General features: G+C 31.7%; 1 protein-coding gene and 1 long non-coding RNA gene across 2 annotated transcripts in view; one reads left to right on the top strand and one right to left on the bottom strand.

Annotated features, from left to right (window-relative positions):
- LOC143075891 (uncharacterized) overlaps positions 1 to 21,213 on the top strand; it is a 57,243-nt gene that overhangs the window by 2,858 nt on the left and 33,172 nt on the right. The gene's annotated exons all lie outside the window — the stretch shown is intronic.
- Positions 2,866 to 21,213, bottom strand: part of LOC143074542 (nacrein-like protein) — a 34,621-nt gene continuing 16,273 nt past the window's right edge. Inside the window, exons 2-8 of the mRNA XM_076249946.1 lie at positions 8,845 to 9,026; positions 8,393 to 8,485; positions 7,754 to 7,789; positions 6,681 to 6,822; positions 6,158 to 6,399; positions 5,203 to 5,280; positions 2,866 to 3,269 (exon numbers count right to left, since the gene is read on the bottom strand). Coding sequence (XP_076106061.1) covers positions 3,234 to 3,269; positions 5,203 to 5,280; positions 6,158 to 6,399; positions 6,681 to 6,822; positions 7,754 to 7,789; positions 8,393 to 8,485; positions 8,845 to 9,026 — 809 coding nt within the window. The 3' untranslated portion in view covers positions 2,866 to 3,233. The remainder of the gene's footprint in view (positions 3,270 to 5,202; positions 5,281 to 6,157; positions 6,400 to 6,680; positions 6,823 to 7,753; positions 7,790 to 8,392; positions 8,486 to 8,844; positions 9,027 to 21,213) is intronic.

The raw sequence follows: 21,213 nt of genomic DNA on the forward strand, positions 1-21,213 counted from the left end.
ATAGTGCTGTTTAACTTTCTCACATGTCTTTTATTCAACTTGAAACAGTTTTTAACTTGTTACATTGAAGTTTATTAACGGGGTCAAATATGGTCAATTCCACACTTTCGTCTTTTTGTTTGACTTTCTTAATTCTTCAGAAAATGTGTAACACAACGGGTGCCACATGTGGAGCATAATATGCTTACCCTTCCGGAGAACCTGATACCACCCTTAGTTTTTGTTGGGGTGGGAGCTGCTCAGTCTTTAGTTTTCTATGTTGTTTCTTGTGTACTATTATTTGTCTGTTTATTTTTCATTTTTATCCGTAGCTTTGTCGGTTTGTTTTCGATTTGTGAGTTTGGCTGTTCCTCTGGTATCTGTAACCCCTATTTTGAGAAAAAGTGTTCATTCTAGTTGTTGACATTAACACACTATGTCTTTAATGATAACCAAACTGAAATTAATCATTCCAAATGCATGCCTAAATCATGTTTATAAGTTGACATGCATGTGCAAATTAATTTACAATTATTAATTACAATATGTAGATACGAATGAAAATTGACAGTTATTTACGATTATATTAGTTAAGGTATAGATCATTCATCATGTTTATTTTATTTATACAGCAATTGTTATTAGATTTCATTGGTCAATGTAATTTTTCTTTTAATTGTATATAAATATTGTTGTTTGATTGACACATGAAGGAAACAGTTTTTTAATCAAACCACAAAACATAAGATGTTTCAAACTATCAAATTCTTTGTTTGTATATCTTGTAAAATAATTTAGAAAAGTTTGAAATACAAAACAAATCTCTGTCGACAGGCTTGGAAAGTTAATGTCGTGTAAAAAGTAAAAAGGCAAAAGCTATTTTTTTGCATTTTTATTTACATACATGTTGTACAGACCGAGACTTTATAATATGCTAAATGCTTTAATCAATGGCCATGGAGCTGTGAATTGGCAGAAAAAAATGAATAGAGGGTCAGGTCGGTCATACTGTTTGTTTATATAATAATTAATGTATAAATTGAACCACGTTGAATTATTGTGTAATTTCAACACACTAAAATTTAAGACCAAATGTATATACTAAAAGTAAAATGCCTTAACTAAAAAGACAAACGAACGCATAGTATTTATTGAGAAAAGCAATCAAAAAAGGAAAAATAGACATTTAGTCTAGCTGTGTGTTTATTCTTTCCTGTATTATACATGCACCTCATATAAAGTACCCAGCAAATCTTCATTACAAGTTGTATGTATTTATATATTGTGCTGAGACAAAGAAGTCAAACATTCACACCGACCTAAATGTTGGCACAACATACATACACATCTTAAGGTCTCATACATGCATTCAAGGTTTAGAATTTGTAGTTTTGCTTTTTCATTTCTTACATACAACTTAAAATGGGGAACTTTCACACTTCCAACATGATATTGTACAATTCAAAGATGATATTCTTTGTCGGATTGGGCATTTTCTGAGTCAAAGTTGTCATTGTGAATTGATGATAATATTATTTCAGATTGAATATGAATTCAAAAAAAAAACAACTATACCCTTCAGACGACATACGTTAGATGTTATTAACAAATAAAGGTCGCTACAACTACGAACAAGGCCCATTTAGTAATGTAGACTATAATAGGCTGCGGTTAGTTAAAATTAAACAAATACATATTCAACACAAAACATCGGCTTCAAGTCAAACATGATCAACAACAACCACAGCAAACCTATATGTAGCATGCGCATGACCTGGGATAGACAAAAACAGATTGTACAATTTAATAAAGCAGGGTTAATAATATATATGAAAGTACGGTTTAACTGTATATAGACTTTTCTTAGCAATGACAAATGATAAATACTAAATAATATGATAGTACAAACAATGTTCTTTTTATGCAAAACAATGTATTGAAGACATGTTTTAGTTTTCATAGGTCAAGAACATTAATTGTTTTCTGATAGGTTGCTTATTATAGCTCTTTATCTTTTATATAAGCTTTGGATTTCAAATATTTTGGCCACGAGCATCACTGAAGAGACATGTATTGTCGAAATGCACATCTGGTGCAGAAAAATTGGTACCGTTAATTTTATTATAATCTTTCACTATGCATAAAAAACCAATCTTGAAAACAACCAAGTCTTATGGCATTATACCGATTCAATACAACACAGGTAATTAAAACGAATTTAAACCTAGTGGTATGTTTATATTTCAACCTCTATTTGTATTTTCAGTGCATAACTCGTTTTCGTAACCATGTTCAACTTGTTTGTTTCCATCACAATAAATATGGAATAGGATATTTGATAACATAAATACACATGACTTTATGCTACATGATACTCCACAGATTCCTTGTCGCTTTTTTAACTAATATGTTTCTGTCTTTTTGTTTTAAAATCTACCATATCATTTCAATTATTTGTAATATCGGTTTGGTGTCCCCTTCAAATTGTAACCAACAACATTATACAATAACAGAAACAGCAATTATGACAATAGAACATGATAGAACCAAGTACAATTTGAAATAAAGCATTTATATACTCAACCACACAAAAGAAAAACATAGGAAGATACAAGACACATGATGATTTGGTGTATCCTTGTTCCTTCATTCTATGGGGAATTTCATGTTTATCTTAAATGATTTGTTTTCAATATATTACAACCCTTCATCTCTTTGGTACTTTTGGTGTTTACATTTAAAGTCTCCATTTCAAATGTTGTCTGTTCATAAAACATTTTGATTTTTGGATTTCTGTTTGGTGACTTCAATATTTTTATATCTTACCAATAATAATTCTAACAATTTATTTGGCAATTTAATTTGTAGCTACAATATTCAATTTACACGTATGAGAATTAAATACAATCAAATAGTAGTAATAAGTCATTGTAAGATTATCTTGCATGCATCGTAAAATACTGTCCGCACAGCTCATAAGATTATATACTTTATAGATAACATAATATATAAGGAACGATAACATTACATTGTATAACGATATCACTTGAAAACATTTATTATGTACAGGAACTTGTGATTAGCATCGAGTTTTCAATCGCAACTTAATGTACTGGCTAGGACATAGAATTATGTACTCTTGGGTGAAAATATTATTAATACAAATTTCGTCAGTTGAATACAACTAAACAATCAAGTTAAAAATCTGTCGTCAAAATCAAATTCTGTATTACTGTATATTTCATAGATATTTTTTAAAAACTACTGTATACAGTCACTTTCCTATTTTTCTGAAAAAGAAAAAAAACATCTGACATTCGTGTAATACTACAAATCTGATTTGAATGTTTAAAAATCGTTCTGTCTTAAAAAAATAATTATTCACCTTAAGTTTCTTTGGAAAAGAGAGAAATAACTTAAGCATGTAAATGACACATAAACCAAAAATAAAACCTGCACCTCCATGATAAAGTGATAACTTTAAAAAAATAGACAGTATTAACATACAAAAGACAGAACGAAAAATCAAGCGTTCAAAGACAAATGAAATTAAAAAAAATTGAATTCATTCTGTTCGTTGTTTTTCATTTGGTGCTCAGTGTGCAAATATAAACCAGGAACAAGTCATAATCGCTGATTTGCAATCATAGAAAAGTTGTTTATCGTCATCTATAACACATGCAAATTGATACGGAATTTGTTTTGTTTTATTGGATTCCTTTAACATCATTATACATTCATAATAATTAATTATTATAAGGTGCATGTAAATCGTTTGGACGGTTGACAGCATAAATAGACGCATATAGGTTTTTTTTTGAAAACTGGATATAACCTTATGAAGTGTCATTATCATATTTATTAAACTCGTCATTATTTGTGGGAGGACAGGACAAATGTTAAATGCTTAGTGAATTGGATAGTAAAGCATGCCTAAGTTCTTGCTATGGAAAGTTGCAAGAACAATATCTGACATAAAATACATACTTTTAAACAAAGTCATGTTTCGTGTATATATTTTCAATAACGTACAATATAATTTGCCCTCGTGCATTGCATAGTAAAAAGAAAAAGTATTTCTTATTGGTTCCTTCGCGATTTTTTCGTTGTCATCCTGCTGGGTATTGATTGCAGTGTGTATGTCTTCTCTCCTGGCGTTAATTATCCATCAGTATAAATAGTATGGCAAAAATACCACAGTTAAAAGCAAATTTAAAAAGGGAAAGTCCATAAAAGTTGACAAAGTCAAATGTCATCAATCAACGTAACAAGTGAAAAATAACTGCAATATTAATGTGTCATGTCAAAAGCAATTTACGCAATATATAAATATTAATGATTACATTTATTTATATTATTCATTCGAAGCAGGTCCATATAGAACTTATATTCATTGATATAAAGTCTGCATTTTATTATGCAATGAAGTTATTGAGTAATATTAATCAGTCAAAACATTTTACAAATATGAACACCAAGTGAAATGCACATTGTCGATGTTAATACACATATTCTCGTTGAATGTGTTTTTGCATTATTTAGGATAGCTACTTTTTTTCCATTTTAAATGTTTTACTTTTCCTCATGTTTTTACAGCAAAATTTACGTTACGGGTATCATCATTGTTGAAAGTCGTACCCTGATATATAGATTTTAAAGATTTTAAAACCTGTTGCCATGGTCGTTTATAGAACTTTTCTTTTTGGTACCAATATTAAATTTCCCTTGTTTTTTGTATCTTATAGAAGTTTGAAGACTATAAGATAAAAAATGTCGGATAGATTAACAAGACAAAACGCATGAAAAGGAAAACTTGTGTTCCAAGCCAAATTAGCACTCCCAACAGACCGTCCAACATTCATGATATTTTTCGGCGGACTACCAAATTATTTGTTACTTACTCTACATTTGTGTATTCGTATGTTGCTTACCTGACGGACTGAACATAATTGACTTATTACCAAATATAACTTGAAGGAAACAGATGAAGAAAGTGTACAAAAAACAGTGGATTTCCTATTACTATAATTCGTTGGAAACCAATTTTGTGGATTTCGTGGGTAAAAGGAAACCATGATGTTAAATGTTCAACGAATTACAAATTTGCTGTATCATTAAATGCAAACTTTTGGAAAACCACGAAATCAAATATCCCTCACGTTTCTCTCAATCCACGAAAAGTGGTACCAACAACATCAAAGAATCCACAATAGAGTTGCTTACCTGTATAGGCCTCCGTACACCAAGTTTTATAAGTTCATCCTTTTGTGAATCCTCAACAAATTGTAACATATTGAAAGCCTGACAATCAAACAATGAGCACAATATCAAATATATAGGCAATGATTATACCTAAGATATGTTAAACTTCACGTGTCAAAAAATATTGGATTCACTTGTCAATGTGTTGTCTGTACAATTTAAAGAATGATTTTATATCAGATCAATTAGAAATTGTTTAGACAACATTCATAATTATTCAATAATGACAATTTTATGTATAGAGTATATCTTCAGTTTGCGTTGGGTTTTTGTTTTGCAATTCCTCACTTACAAAATTAATGTAAGTCAAACTTCTAATTAATACTAATGTTTTATCAATTTCAGCGATCTCACTTTGGTTTTTTTCACATATAACGGGTCTTAACTATAAAATTAATTCCCAATAGAAAGGCGCATTATAAGGATCGACCTACATCGGGGATACCATATGAACGTGTTTGTCGACATGTTTAAAATATATTTTAAACTTCTTCAACATTGTTCAATAGCTTGAAAGTCACATAGTTTTACAAGTAATATACGTATTACAATTAACTATTGCATGGGTTATTTTCCTTAATCTTAGTATACCCCTTGACACACTTATATTGCTATTACCTTTTATGGATGATTGATGACGATTGTCACATGTGGAACAGGATCTGCTCACCCTACCGGGGCACCTGACATCAACCCAGGTTTTTGATGGGGTTCGTGTCGCTTAGTCTTTTAATGTTGTGAATTGTGTACTATTGTTTTTCTGCTTTTCTGTTTTGTCTATTTCTTTTTAAGCCATGGAATTATCATTCTATATTTTATCAAAGAGTCTGAATGTCTCTCTGATATATTTCGCCTTTCTTTCTGAACTGCGGTAAAAAAAAGTACACGTTTACAGTACGTGCAATATCATACTGACCTGGCTTGAAACTGTAATTGGACATCTATAAACAATCCATTGTACAGTTTCATAACAGGGAGGTGTCGTTAGAGATCCTCCATACGTGTAGAATAAATCTGTGTCATACGGTAGGACATCTTTAGGTGAGAGACCCTCTGTAACTTGCACTTTTAATGAATTGTCATCCGGGTCCTTTTTACATCTATTTTGTATATAATTTTGACTTAGTGTCCCTCCGCAATACTGTTTAGAACGTGAATCTGTTTGAAATTTAAATAATAAAAAAATATTTTTCTTCAATAGAACAACATCACTTATTGAATAATTTTGTTTTACATAAAGGTGATACGATGGCGTTAAAATGTTGGATGTATATAGGTAAGACTCTTTAACATTGATATAAAACCTAGTTTCTTTGAAGATTTGCCTTTAATCCCATTCTTTTCTTAACGACAAATATGTTATAAAAATTATTTTGAAAAACTAAATTCAAAGTGTCCATATCATAATATTGCCTTCCATTTAAAACGAATAGTCTTACTTCTTCTCCTAAAAAACCCAAATCTGTCGTTGTTGATATAATCTCTGTATTGCTCTAGCGGAAAACATCGAACTTGTTCATAGTATTTTTCCATTAAATCACTGAATCTTTTTGCAAATCTAGGTTTACATTTTCTTCCGTTCTATCAAAACAAGAGTTGTTATTGTGTAAGAAGTATGCAAAAATATTATTATATGAAATTAAAAACATTTAAGTTCACGAGACTGTATACATTTTCTATGTAAATAAATAATAAATTCTGATTAAAGAGTATTGACATTGGATGAGTAAACTTGCAGTGAGGTGAAAGTTTGTGTAGCTTCGTGTTGAAGGCCTGACATTGATATTGAGATTTAGAACATCGATAAAAGCGTTGTTCCTTTGGTTTGTTTTATTGTTGTTGCTATTGTTGTTGTTTTGATTTTGTTTTTCTGTTTAATAGATGTATATTGTATGTATTTTGTAATGAATGCCGTAAGCATGCGTGTGATGTCAAAAAGCTTTTAGCCTTCGTTTAAATATTCTAAACAGTTAACCTGTTTTGAAATTGTCCTCTTTACGTGCATAACTAATTATCAATAGAAGTCACTGAAATACTCGTCCCCGCAAATTTCAAATATTAACTGAGAAAAATGTTTTCAATATGAGTGTCGCATCCGCTATTTCTTGATTCTTGCTAGATCCAAAATGTTTCCAGGTCTTTAACTTGTGGGAACATTATACAATATATGATATTTTCTAAGTTACATTTATTCAAGAACATATTTTTCTCTTGTTTATATTTAACTTGTTGGATTTATCGTTTATTACGGATAACAGTACGATTTGCAAATTATAATTTTTCTGTATCGTTGACGTAATATTACGTAACAAATGATGATATCAGTTGTATCAAAGTTTCTCCATGTGTTCACCATGAGTATCTACTATTAAAGTCAGTAATTGTTTGGAAATGGATTTTTTTACTAGAGCACATTCGAACACGATTATCTTTATTTCGATAATTTTTCTTTGCCTCGTATTTGAATACTTCCAATTTATATAAATTATTTAATTACTCTTGAATTACTCACCTTACATACAGTTGGTTTCTGGGGGTTTCCGCGGACCTGAAAGTTCACAGGATAGATAAGAACTGAGAAGAACTAATCATTATAATCATGCCCCTGGTAGTATATCGAGTATTACGTGTCAACAAATAAGTTTGAGAAAAAACACTATACACACGCAATGTTACAAATGTATTTAAGATATTCCATAATGCATACCATCATTTTATTTCAGTTAAATTGGTCTATCAAGATAAATGTATGCAGCTATAAGCATATTTTGTTTGGTAGTTTATAAAAAAAAACGATACAATCAATACCACTTAATTACAATTAGGATATAACTGTATTGTATTTTAAGTTCAAACGGAGCCAGTAAACGGGTATTTGCAACCTTCAAATCACCAATTGATGACGTTGAAGCTTAAATTGCAATAATGTTATCTCCATTCAAATGAAACTGACAGAAAACAACCTCATATCATACATTTTAAATCTGTCATACGTCGTCTGCGCTTGCACGTACAATTTCATAGCATCAATTGTCAAATGATGCCATGACAATTTATGACGTTATCTAATCAAATTGAACGTTAAAAGCGAGGTTGCATTATAATGTAAATTTCAGAGACGCTAATTAGTAGATATAGATAAGACACTGACCTCTACCATTACACCTAACCCCACAAGTCCATCTTTTTTAGATCTAGCGTCTCCAAGGTTGCCATAATCTAGGTCATAAAATACCAAGTGAGCCTAAAAAATAAGTTTTACTCAGTCTATGATTGTATATAATGTTACGAAGAGATAAGGGTTCATTTTCTATTTCTTTTTTACAGAACTTATTACATGTATATTGAAAAAAGTTATTTATTCTTTTATAATTAAATATGTCATGAATTTACTTTATAACAAATACTATATACTAAATCAGAAGTAATCCATACAATTAGATTTAAATTATTATTTATATTGTCCTTCAAATACTATTTCTCATTATTTTTTCCTCAGTTCGTCTTGTACTTTAATATAAATTATCTGCTTTCTATCCAAAAGAAAATGTTGGTCCTACACGAGATGTAACAAACTACGAATTTGGCGATAATGAATTTTACCTCCATCGGTTTGAAAATGTTGTCAATACAATGTTCAGATCCTTGTGTTTCGTCTCTTCCAAAGTGGACATGTAATTGAGCAAAAACATACTTCTTATCTTTTGGTCTGCCAGGGACATTAGATAAAATAATCCTATCCTTGTTGTTTTTTGTTTGTACAACATTGAATTCCGGTGCATGACCTGTTACAAGGAATATAACTGTGTAGTTTTTAGACAGTCAATTAAAATTATTAGTTTTGCACCTAGCTAATTTTTTTTTAATTTTTACTATAAGGTGAGTGCAGGAAAACCTCAAAAACATACGTGATCATGTCTAATATTGTTTTTGTATTATTAAAAACATACCCTGTACCTTAAGCATCAATGACATATACTATGTAATAAATAATGTATCATACATAATCGATTTTATCACTATCTAACATCACTCAATGTTCAGCATTGGAAATTTTAAACATTCGATACATGTCTATGTTTCTCCCAATTCAGAAACTTTGTCCGTGGTTATCGTAAGTTTCAACATAACGTACTTCTCATTTTTTAATTCAATTTAATGATTAATGAGATTTGGTAATTTTGGTATTTATCAAATGTATTGACATTTAATGACATAAAACAAATTGTTACGATATGTAGTTTAGTTGATCAATATTTATGCCACGTTATTTGAGTTTGGCGCTGTGTCGTATACCGATTTTTTTATATTCATACCATCAAAAAACTTTTAACAAACATTATCTTTAATTTCTCCGATAAAGTATTTATTAAACATTGTCCTTGTATGTCCAAGAAATAAAATTAATGAACACCTTTTTTACATGGATTTGCATTTAATTGGTCTATTTATACAGTATGAAATTAGACCAACCTTTCAAAAGTAATCAAGATGATATGCAATTATGCATATCATTAAAGGCATGTTGATGTATAAAGAGATATAGGAAGATGTGGATGAGTGCCGATGAGACAACTCTCCATCCAAATAACAATTTATGAAAATAAACCATTATAGGTCAATGAACGGCCTTTAACACGGTGCCTTGGCTCACACCTAACAAAAAGCTATAACGGGCCCCAAAATTACTAGTGTTAAACCATTCACGGGAAAACCAATGGTCTAATCTATATACAAAACGAAAGCATATTTTCTTTTGTATTTTACATCAATACAAAATATTCTGACAAGTATTTTGAATTAATGCAACAGTTTGTTACCATTATGACCAATGTTGTTCGTATTCAGAAGTCATTCAAAAAGTCAAATTAAGGTAACAAACAAAATCTAATTTGTGTGTATTGATAATTATGTTGAGTTGTCCATGCAGCTTGTAGAATTTATTTTACTTTATGCTTTGCTTGTATCTGCTTTAATTTTATAGATGAACATGCGTGCTAATGTTATACCTGAGATCACCCCTAGTTTTTTGGTGGGGTTTATTCTTTACTTTTCTATGTTGTGTCATCTGTGCTGTTGTTTGTTTGTCTTTTTCATTTTTAGACATGGCGTTGTCAGTTTGTTTAAAGTTTGAATGCCCCTTTGGAATCTTTCGTCCCTCTCCTATATAGATGTGTTACTTGTTTGTTTGTTGTGTATCTTTTATATATTTTATACGTCTTAACATTGTATGCTTCATTAGTGTTATTAATGTTGACAAAAAGCTCTAAAGAGCTTATGTTTGTAATGTTTCATATCAATCAGATTAAAATTTTAAAATTCCAATCTATTCTATTCTATTCTATGCATACAAATTGCATGAAGTTTAAATTAGAGTCTATACAGAGTTCGCGTCTCTTACCCATTTTGTTTTATAAACATGATAAATATGACCAACCAGGAAGTGGTTGTTTAAAAGAACATGTATTTGTTTTGCTGTACCATTTAACAGCACAAATTTCCATACGAAATGTATGTTATTAATCTGAAGGAAAGCTGAGTTATATAATCAGTAGGTAGACTATGTAATTTGAAGTAATGCATAATCTTTTCCCACACCTAAATATCACAATGTTCCTGATTAAATGAAAAACTAGTAATCCCGAATATCAAACCTTATCAATATGTGAATTCGATGTCCAGCGGGTACAAACAATTTCATCATTATCAGAACAGTCCAGGCAATTATTTATTCGTGTAATATTATTTGGATGGGTAATATTACTTTAACAAGTAATTTTACCTTTATTACGAATATTTGTAATATAGACGAGTAGAAAGCGTTATCTCCCTTTAATCATAGATTGTTTCGACTATTACATCTATGTTTCGACATACACAGGCAAGTTAAAAAATGGAAATTTATCAAATAAATAATCTTTATTGCAAAACATGAAACCCTGGTGGGATAAAATGCAAACATATTAGTACAGATAAACAAAGCAAATAAAATTAACAAAATGTAACACTTCTTTTCGTTATGATCTGACAATACAAGGTTACATGCAGCGTATTTCACTATAGGCTGAATTGATATTGGCAGTATCTGACAGATCGCAAGGAAATTTTAAAGGAAAAGGGTTTAGTATATACCTACTGTAGGGAACATTATTGTATGTACATGTATATAAGAGAAGTTGTTTATCAGATATTTAAAAATAATAACTTCTGTTGTTCCCGATTTAAAAAAAAAACAGAAATGCATAATATAATGGATTGATTTCGGAAAATATGATAAGCAGTGTTTGATTTATAGTGTTTCAACAAAATACTTTAAAACAATACACGACAGCTTTAATCAATGTAGGATTTTTCAACAATTACACATGCAAATTACCTCAAGAATATGAAGTTTGTAATTACACATAATTTAAACAATCACATATCTATCATCATTACCATATTCTCTGGATTAAATACCATATTAAGACAAAAACTGACGAGGTAAGGACTGGCACAGGAATATCTTGAAGATCCAAACTTTTTTTTTCAAATCTCAATTTAATCATAAATAAACGAATAACTATTTTAATTTTATGATAAAATTGAGAATGAAAATTTGGGAATATTTCAAAAAGACAACAACTCGACCAGAAAACAGCCGAAGGCCACCAATGGGTCATCAACGCAGCGAGAAAAATCCCACACCCGGAGGTGGTCCTCGACTTGCCCTTAATACAATTGTGTACTAGTTCAGTGAAAATGGACGTCACACGAAACTCCAAAAAATATAAATGAAGTAAAATTAAAAATATACAAGACTAACAAAGGCCAGAGGCTCCAAAATCGCAAGCGGTTCCAGCTCCGATCAGCATACTAATGTAGACTAGTTTGTGATATCGAAAAACCCTGGTGTAATAACTTTTCAGTAATACAGAGATTTCATTCGTTGAAATCAAATACGTTACACGAGCGAATCGAACAAGTTGAGATAAACAAACACCATAAGATGGTGACAAACGTACGTCACCATCTAACAATCATTATGGATAATTAACAATAGGAAATGAAAAACCATCTCATTTATCGTAAATTTTGGTATTTAGCTTCCCGTTAAAGATATAGATGTAATGATCCAGGAAAGGGTAGTGTTCATTGTTAGGATCATCTGTATTTAGTCATAAATCGTGTTAGTACATGCATACTGAAGTCGTCGTTATTGAGAGCCAATATATCATCTAAACATCTAAAAGTGTTATTAAATTTTTGAATCAGATGTTGTTTCGATGGGTCTTGCTTATTTTCGTCATATATTGTAACTCAAAACAATACAGAAGCAGGTTCCCAATAAGTGGTGCACACTTAGTCCCGGCCATGGGAAGTCCGATATCCTGACGATATACGGAATAGAATTTGTTTGCCACCCGCAAAATAACATTTGTTCTCAAAATAATAAACATTCATCGTAGAAAATTAGATAGAAAATATACCATTTACAATGCTCTAAAACGAGTTGATGTAATATTCGAGGAAAATATACATGTAGAAAAGGGAGAAACAATAGTCATATCACATTCCATATAATATATTAAGAGACGTTTATAAACTAATACGTGTATCGCCTGTTGCAATCAAAATGTTGAATTGAACTTTAGTAGCTTCCGTCAAAAACATATTGATTCTATAACAAAGACCAAGTACATTTTTAAAAATAATTCGGAAAATATAAATATTTTAGTTAAAATGATTAAAAAAATGATTGGTGAAAGTAGCTCTATTCTTTTATAGCAGCGGTATGTGTTAAAGGGGCTGATCGATTAGACGCGTGTGTTCAACATCATGCAAGCATGGTGAAAAAGTTAAGTGGTTAAATGCTTGATAAGTGAAATGACAGCTTTATTGTTTTTACGCCTACGCAGGTCAATTCAGTTAAATGATGCACCGTCTAGTATTTCTCGCACTTATATCATCAGAAAAACGCCACAGTTAATTACATTTCAGTGTTGATAAAAATTTATATGCAACAGTTTCATCAAAGGAGCGAAGTGATGAAATTAAGTATTGTGATTTGTAAAGTATTTTGAAAAACTTTACTTTTCAATGGTATACAGTCTTGAATCTAATCCGTTGAGAGTGAAAACAAAATCTACATGTTACAGCTTACAATTCATATTTTTTTTCAGTTTTGAAATGGCAGTTTTGAAATGGCAAAGTAAAGGTATAAATCTGTTATGGCATGTAGATAGTAACATGTTAAAACAGTAAAGTATGAACATAAACGTTATATTAATAGAGGTTCTATGTTTTTCTGATAACCATCCAAAGAAAGAAAAAAATATACATGCGGTATGAGCTTTGCACATTGTTGAGGCCGTACGGTGACCTATAGTTGTTAATGTCTGTGTCATTGGCAATCATACCACATCTTCTTTTTTTATATGTGCTGATGGGACAACTTCGATAGATTATTTATGCACATTATGCATTTAAAAGAATAAAAGACATAGAAAAGGAACTTCAATTTTACATATTAGTTTTACAGTAACTTGATAATCTAAGCATTATCATTTTTCTAATAACCTGTATGTATCAACCTCAATCAAATGTCAATGATTGTATAATACTAAAATGGGCCAGAAATTTAGCATGTCTAGTCTTAGATCTAATACACGATAATCCCATCTGTTACTTATAAATCAACATCCTCTTAATAAGAATTCAGTTTTTTTACTGAACAATAGTTAACGCTACAGGTTTGGAATTATTCTTTTGTTAGATAATCACCTATCTACAAGTCGAATGTACTTCGAAAAAAACACCTTAGAATTGGAATTAATACTAGATGTAGGACTGTTTTATATAGTATATATCATGACAAAAATCTTAATCAAGCATAAAGCATTCTGTCTTGACAATCAAACAATCAATCAATGGCAATTAAAATGATGTTGGCGGTATATCTGAACTTGTTATCTGCAACACTAAGGAGAACACCATTTTTCAAATTGAACTGTCACTCCAATTATAATTGATAAATATCACATGTCGTGTTTCATTACAAGACCTACCTATTGTATTTATTGTTAACTTGTTCTCGTCCTGAACATGCATGAAATTTTTGCCACTGGACGTTAAGCAACCTACAATCGATCAATCAATCATTGATTTACAGGTGGTAATTATTTCATAAACTATTTTCATTAACAAAATTGGTTGAGTCCGTATTGCATATATATATATAATATATATATTGTATCATACAAACAGACATGATAGCATTAAAAGTTTCATAATGATTAATACATCATAATCAAATCAAATCAAATCATTGTATTGGTGTAAAATCTAAATATTGGATTGTTACCAAGACAAACACGACAATCATTACAAACATACAATATTGAAATTTAAACAACATTTAAATTATATAAGACTATATTATATCAAGATGTTTTGGAGGAGGTGATACTTTTGCAAATTTGAAAATACAAGTACAGAAATTCATAATGCAATTGTTATAAAATATATCATAACAAATACTATAAGAAAAATATAAAATAGTCATAACTTTGCTACATCTCTCAAAGAGTTCTTGCAAAGGTTCTTTAACGTGAGGAGACTGTGCCACCTTTCGGAGATAACGTTCCCATTCCGACCGGACGTAGACTAGGTTCCAGTTATGTATAATCACCGTGTTCTATACATATTAATATATAAAATATGTAATACTTATGATATCGCTTGATATCACCTCGAGTTGTTATACTCCGACTCCGCGCGCTTTAAAAAAAAATGGGGGTATACTGTTTTACCTCTGTCTGTCCGTCCGTCCAATGAATACTTTTCGTCGCATCTTTCTCAGGAACTACATTACAAGGATTTCTGAAATTCGGTTAAGGGTTTATATATGAGTCAGCTACAATACATGTATACCTTGGATACGTTTTCAGATTCATCACTCAACAACTTCCTGTTTACCTTATACTTTTAGGGGACGGAGGTATCCTAAGTGAGCATTATATAGCTCACAGATTCACTTGTTTAATTTCAATATAATAATTAACGAGCCTTTGTCGTCGAACTTTAACATCAGACATTTTAAGACTATTTGTACCCTTAAGAATTTAATCAAATTTGACAAAAAGAAGATTATTTATTGTTTTTTATTGAAAAAAATCATATATGTCCGTTGCCATGGACGAAACATCATCGTCTTAAACTTTGAAATTCACTAACGATTAGCCAATGGAAATGCCGTAATATCGTCTTATGATGCTGGATAAGCCAATCGAATTAACGCCGTTCTTCGTATAACTTTTTGTATCACTCTCCGTGCTAGTTGGGTTGAGTTCCACTACGTAGCCGTTACGAAAACTGCAGGGTTGAATTCAATATCGTAGCAGCTACGTAGCGGATACGGAGCTGCTTTCAACAACTAGTCTATAGCTACACGTTCAATAGTCAAAATCTACGTAGCACTACGTAGCTGCAACGATATTGAACTAAACCCTGAAGTTTTCACAATTCTCCCTGGTTGCGTTCAATACCGTAGCTGCTACGTAGCGCTACATTTACCTAGAAATTGGCTATTGAACGTATAGCTAGCCTAGCCGATAAATATTGCGTTCAATATCGTAGCGGCTACGTAGTGGAACTCAACCCAACTAGCACGGAGAGTGATACAAAAAGTTATACGATATTGAACACAACCCAGGGATATTTCACTAGTGATAAGAAATATTTTTCTCACACCGATCAAGAAATGTGAAAGCTTGGGTCGTCTACGTAGCTGCTATCAATATATATGTAGCAGCTAGTCTATAGCTACACGTTCAATATTCAAAATCTACGTAGCACTACGTAGCTGCTACGATATTAATTTATTAAACTCAACACTAACAAGTACATACGAATGGCGATAGATCATAGTTAAGTACTAGTGGCAGATCCCAAAATTGGATTGGGCGGAGGTCCGGGTGTTGGAACTTTCACCTTTTTTGAAGAATCAATGCATTTGCAATGAGGACATAAGGTTGGAATATGGATGGATCCGCCCCTGAGTACGCTTTTGTCTTATTTCTCATACATTATCATGATTATTGAAATGTATTAAAGTGTAACGATTATATGAAAAGTATAACGACTGTCCGTTGATTTAAAATTATTTCTAATTTTATGATTTTATATCAACCAAGTTAAGAAAGGCTTTACCATCGTACCTGCATGTTCATGCAAAAACGGTGTCTACTACCATTTTTGAATTTTTTATTATTGTTATTAATAGTTTAATATTGTTTAGCTTAAACACGTATGTATAAAAGGCGATGTGGGACACCCAGATGAGATACCAATCCAGCAACACATTAAACTAAAAGTCTTCTAGAGGGTCATATAAGCCTTCAAAAAGTCTACATCTGAAGCACCTTTCTTCATTGACCCTTATCAGGAACGGCCACCAGAACTTAGAAAGCAAACTAAGACCCATTGGTGGTCTTCGGCGGATATTAAAAAGCAGATGTGGTATGATTGCCAATGAGACAAATTTCCACCAGAGACCAAAATTACACAGAAATTAACAACTATAGGTCACCGTACGGCCTTCAACAATGAGCATAGCCCATACCGCATAGTCAGCTATAACAGACCCCGAAATGACAATGTAAAACAATTCAAACGAGAAAACTAACGGCTAATGTGTGTACAATAAATGAACCAAAAACAAATATGTAATACATAAACAAACGACAACCACTGAATTGCAGGCTCCTGACTTAGGATATGCACATTCATAGAGAATGTGGCGGGGTTAAACATGTTAGCGGGATCCCAACCACCCCCTAACCCGGGACAGTGGTGTAACAGTACAACATAAGAACGAAATATAAAAATCAGTTGAAAAAGGCTTAACTCATCAGATGGATAAAAATACAAATACTACACATACAAGTGAACGTGGCCGTGTACTTGTACATCACAACAACAAAAAGACACCAAGTACATATCTGTACGTATTGAGAGTACTCACAGTTACTGATAGCTAGTTCAAAGCCACTATCGATGTCTGCTCTTTGGTCGGGTTGTTATCTCTTTGACATGTTCCCCATTTCCGTCAATTTTACAATGTATAGATATATTAGCATATGCTAGGAGCTTTATGACCAACAGAAAATATACAAAGAATAGAAACATACACGTTAGTTCAGCTAGGCAATTAGAACCCTAGTTTCTTTTAAAATAATTTCGAAGTTTTATCATCGCCGAATTTCGGAACATTATGTCAGTACCGAAACACGTGTGTTTTTGGTACTCTCGGGGATTATAGAACAGCAGTCCTCCTTTTTTGAGCGATTTGGTATTGCCATGAAAATAATTAATTTTGTAAAGCTTGTGTTTACTGATATTTTATGCTTTAGACCAAAGCTTAAATTTGTAGAGCAAAAAAGTGTCAGTGAGGTTGAACTTTTTCAGCCAATGACTGAATATGAGAACTCTTTTTAAAAGTCGCTCTACTCGGCACGCCTTATATTTCGACTTTGATATTATGTAGCGTTATATTATTTATAACTGTTGGTTACTCTGGATCTGTGTCCTAAACCCTGAGACCTACATTTATTTATTCTAAAAGGTTATAAAAAAATTGGGAGTGGAAAAAATTCAAACTGAATGTCCAGTTGAGAAATTTCCCTATAATAAAGATATAATGTATAGGCGGAAGACTACAGAAGCCTATTACCGCCACACAATGTTTTTTTATATTTCTTCCTTTACCATGTTTATGTATGTTTGCGTTTTAATGCAAACTTAAATTGCGCTAAACGGCAAACCCTTGCGAAATAACGCAAACATTTTAGATATAACGCAGACCTTTGCGTGATAACGCAAACTTTTGCGGAATGACGCAGACATTTTCGAAATAACAAAGAATCTGTCGTATTCTGAAATTTTAACAAACGATTTCTTACATCAAAATTTAAAAAAAATGTTTATTCTTAATAATTTATTTTAAAGCAAAAAGATCATTTTCTCTAATTCTTGTGCTATTTTCACATTTCCTGACCGGTGAGAGAAAAATATTTCTCCTTACTAGTGAAAAATCTGTTCTCGGCAAATGATTAGTCGAAATTTGATTATGACGTCAAAATGTTTTGTTTTCTTCTCAATTTTTCTATTGTGACGTCATGGAAAAAGGCGACCATATGCCTGATGACGTCGCATATAAAGAACACTAGTTTCTGAAAATCTTTTTAAAAAAAAAGGATAAGGTCATCAGAGAAACAGATTCCGACACTGTAACTCGTGTTTTACGATATTTCTCCACTCTCGACAATTAAAATTTTAATTATTTGAAAAGCTCGGCAAGCCTCGCGCTTTAAATGAAAAAATTCAACTGTCTCGAGTGGAGAAATATCGTTATACACTTGTTTGCAGTGTAGGAATCTATATGTTTCTATTTGACTTATAGTTTCACAATTGTATGCCAATATTTTTGCTCTAATCTACTATACCCGCGCCCTTTTTGTTAATCAAAATTTTCAAAATCTTGACCTTTCAATTAGAATTTGCCTATACCATATCTATTTTCTTGTTTAATTTATAACATTTAAAATTATAGCATGGATGTAAATGTAAATCCAATATAGTTTCTGATTATATCATATACAAAACTAAATAAAGAATTGAAAACGCAAACCTAGGAAGAAATTAAAAGACAAAATGTGTGGCGCTAATTAGCTTCCTTAGCAGATACTGATTGTAGTACGGAATCATATTTATGGGCTAATCTTCTCCGTGTCTAAAAGCTAAATCACGTTTTCATTAGGCATGATTAAAAATTATCTTTTACTAAATGAAAGCAAAATAAAATTTTGGCCCGACAATTCATCTGTTTGAGGGGGTATACTTGCATGGGAAAAACATTATTTTCCAACTTAAAAGAAAAACCTTTTTTTTCTATTTAAAACACACAGGAACAAACTTTTTTAAATCAATGTTCTTGTTTCTTATAGAAACAATTTATATTTTTTTCAATTCACCTCAGAATTTGTCGGTGTAGCAGTGACTTTAAAATGATGTCGAGCACTGTCAGATTAATTATAAATTACGGCGGAAACTAGAGAATGGAATGTAGGAGTGATGATAAAACAACGACCTTCTCTGTATCAAATATCCGTGAGAAATGCATAATCAGCATTATGTATAGGTTACAGTTATATTTCCCGCTTTTTTCGCCCTAATCAATGAACGATTTTCGACACCATCTAATAATCATGTTAGTTGGGTTAAAGCAGTTATATTTCCCGCTAAGTATAAAAATAAAACAAGGTGTTTGTATGTACGTGAATATAATTGGGAGAACAATTTCGTTTTGGTGTAAAAGAAATGGGTTTTTACACAAGATTTTGTACTGGGAAATGCCACCCAAAAACACGAACTATACAACTAAATCTCTTGATCTCACAATTATATTATTTTAACAATTGCATTTTTATTTCTTTAATTATTAACTTATTTGTGTAAGGTGACCTCTCATACACAGGACTTAGAATGTTAAAAATACTTCTTTCAATTTAGTTCATAAATCAGATCTAAATAAAAGAAGGTGTGGGTTGTACATCGATGAAACAGCAATTAAACAACAAAATACTTTTGGATTTTTACTTTTTGGTGTGATGAGGCAGCAACTATTTGATTTTCCGGGTGGGGGGGGGGGGGGGGGTATATGTTTTTTTTTGGAAAAAAAAGTTTGTTTCCAGTTTTTGGAGAAAAAAATAATTTGTTTTTGATTCTGAGAAAAAAAATGTTTGTTTCACCCTCAGCTGCCACTATATGTTAGGCTAAAATTGAAAGAAAAAAATTGTTTTCGACTTGTGAAAAAAATTTGTCCAGAAAAAAAAACCATAGCCCCCCAGAAAATCAAATGGTTGTTGCCTGAGTGAACACGGAATAAACTCGGACTGTGGATTTTATATAATTACTAAAATATACATTGCAGTTTAAAAAAAATAAAGTTAATAACCTAGCGCTAGACGTTAAAGGGGCGGATCCAGCAATTTTCTAAGGGGTGGGGGAGGGGGTGGGGGTATCAACCCAGGATAAAAGGGGGATCCAACCATACGTCCCCATTCAAACACAATGATCGTCCAAAAAAAGAGGGTTTAACTCCCGCCTCCCCCCTGGATCCGCCACTGCGTTTCATTTAGAGCACCATACCACTATTTCGAGCTCTAGACTTTTAAATCTACAGTAATATACTTTACATTTGCAGCGCTTGTGTTATCTTCAGCGCGCATTTTACATCTGTAGCGTCAGTCTTTCAATATCTATTGCTAAATTTTAAATATATCTACAGCGATCAACTTTATATTTGCAGCGCTTGAGTTTACAGCTTCAGCGCTGTAAGTTATATCTTCAGCGCTAGATTTAACATCATCAGCGCTGGACATTAAATCGTCAGTTCTGATCTCAAGATCGTCAGAGCTACATTGTAGACTTAAATTCTTCAGCGCTGATCCTAACATCTTCAGAGCAAGACTATACAGCCCCAGCGGTAAACTTTAAATTTTAGCGCTGAGGAATTAAATTTCAGCGCCAAACTTTAATTCCTCAGCGTTCGACTTTCCAGTTTTAGCCTGAGAATTTTAATCTTCATAGTCAAAAACACTTTTTACACAAAGAAATCTTTCACCAATTTGCAGAAACTTAGAATCAAATCAATTCAAAGTCGCTTGACAATGACCTAGGGGACAGTGCCTCGAAATAGTCGTCAAACTGGTATGTTTACTGATAGTAATACAACTCTATCGAAAATGTTATTCATCTTTCACAAGTAGTTCATACATATAGGATTGACTTAAGGATATACTTAGGTGAGGTTAGGTAAAAATTAAGAAATTAAGAAATTAAAATTGATACTATAAGCTGGTAGAGCATCAATTAAGGATAAAGATGAGCTAAAAATATTGATAGGTCATGGACTTCCTTTTCGAGATATTT

This window comes from Mytilus galloprovincialis, chromosome 5 (genome assembly GCF_965363235.1).
Source record: "Mytilus galloprovincialis chromosome 5, xbMytGall1.hap1.1, whole genome shotgun sequence".
NCBI classification, from domain to species: Eukaryota; Metazoa; Mollusca; class Bivalvia; order Mytilida; family Mytilidae; genus Mytilus; species Mytilus galloprovincialis.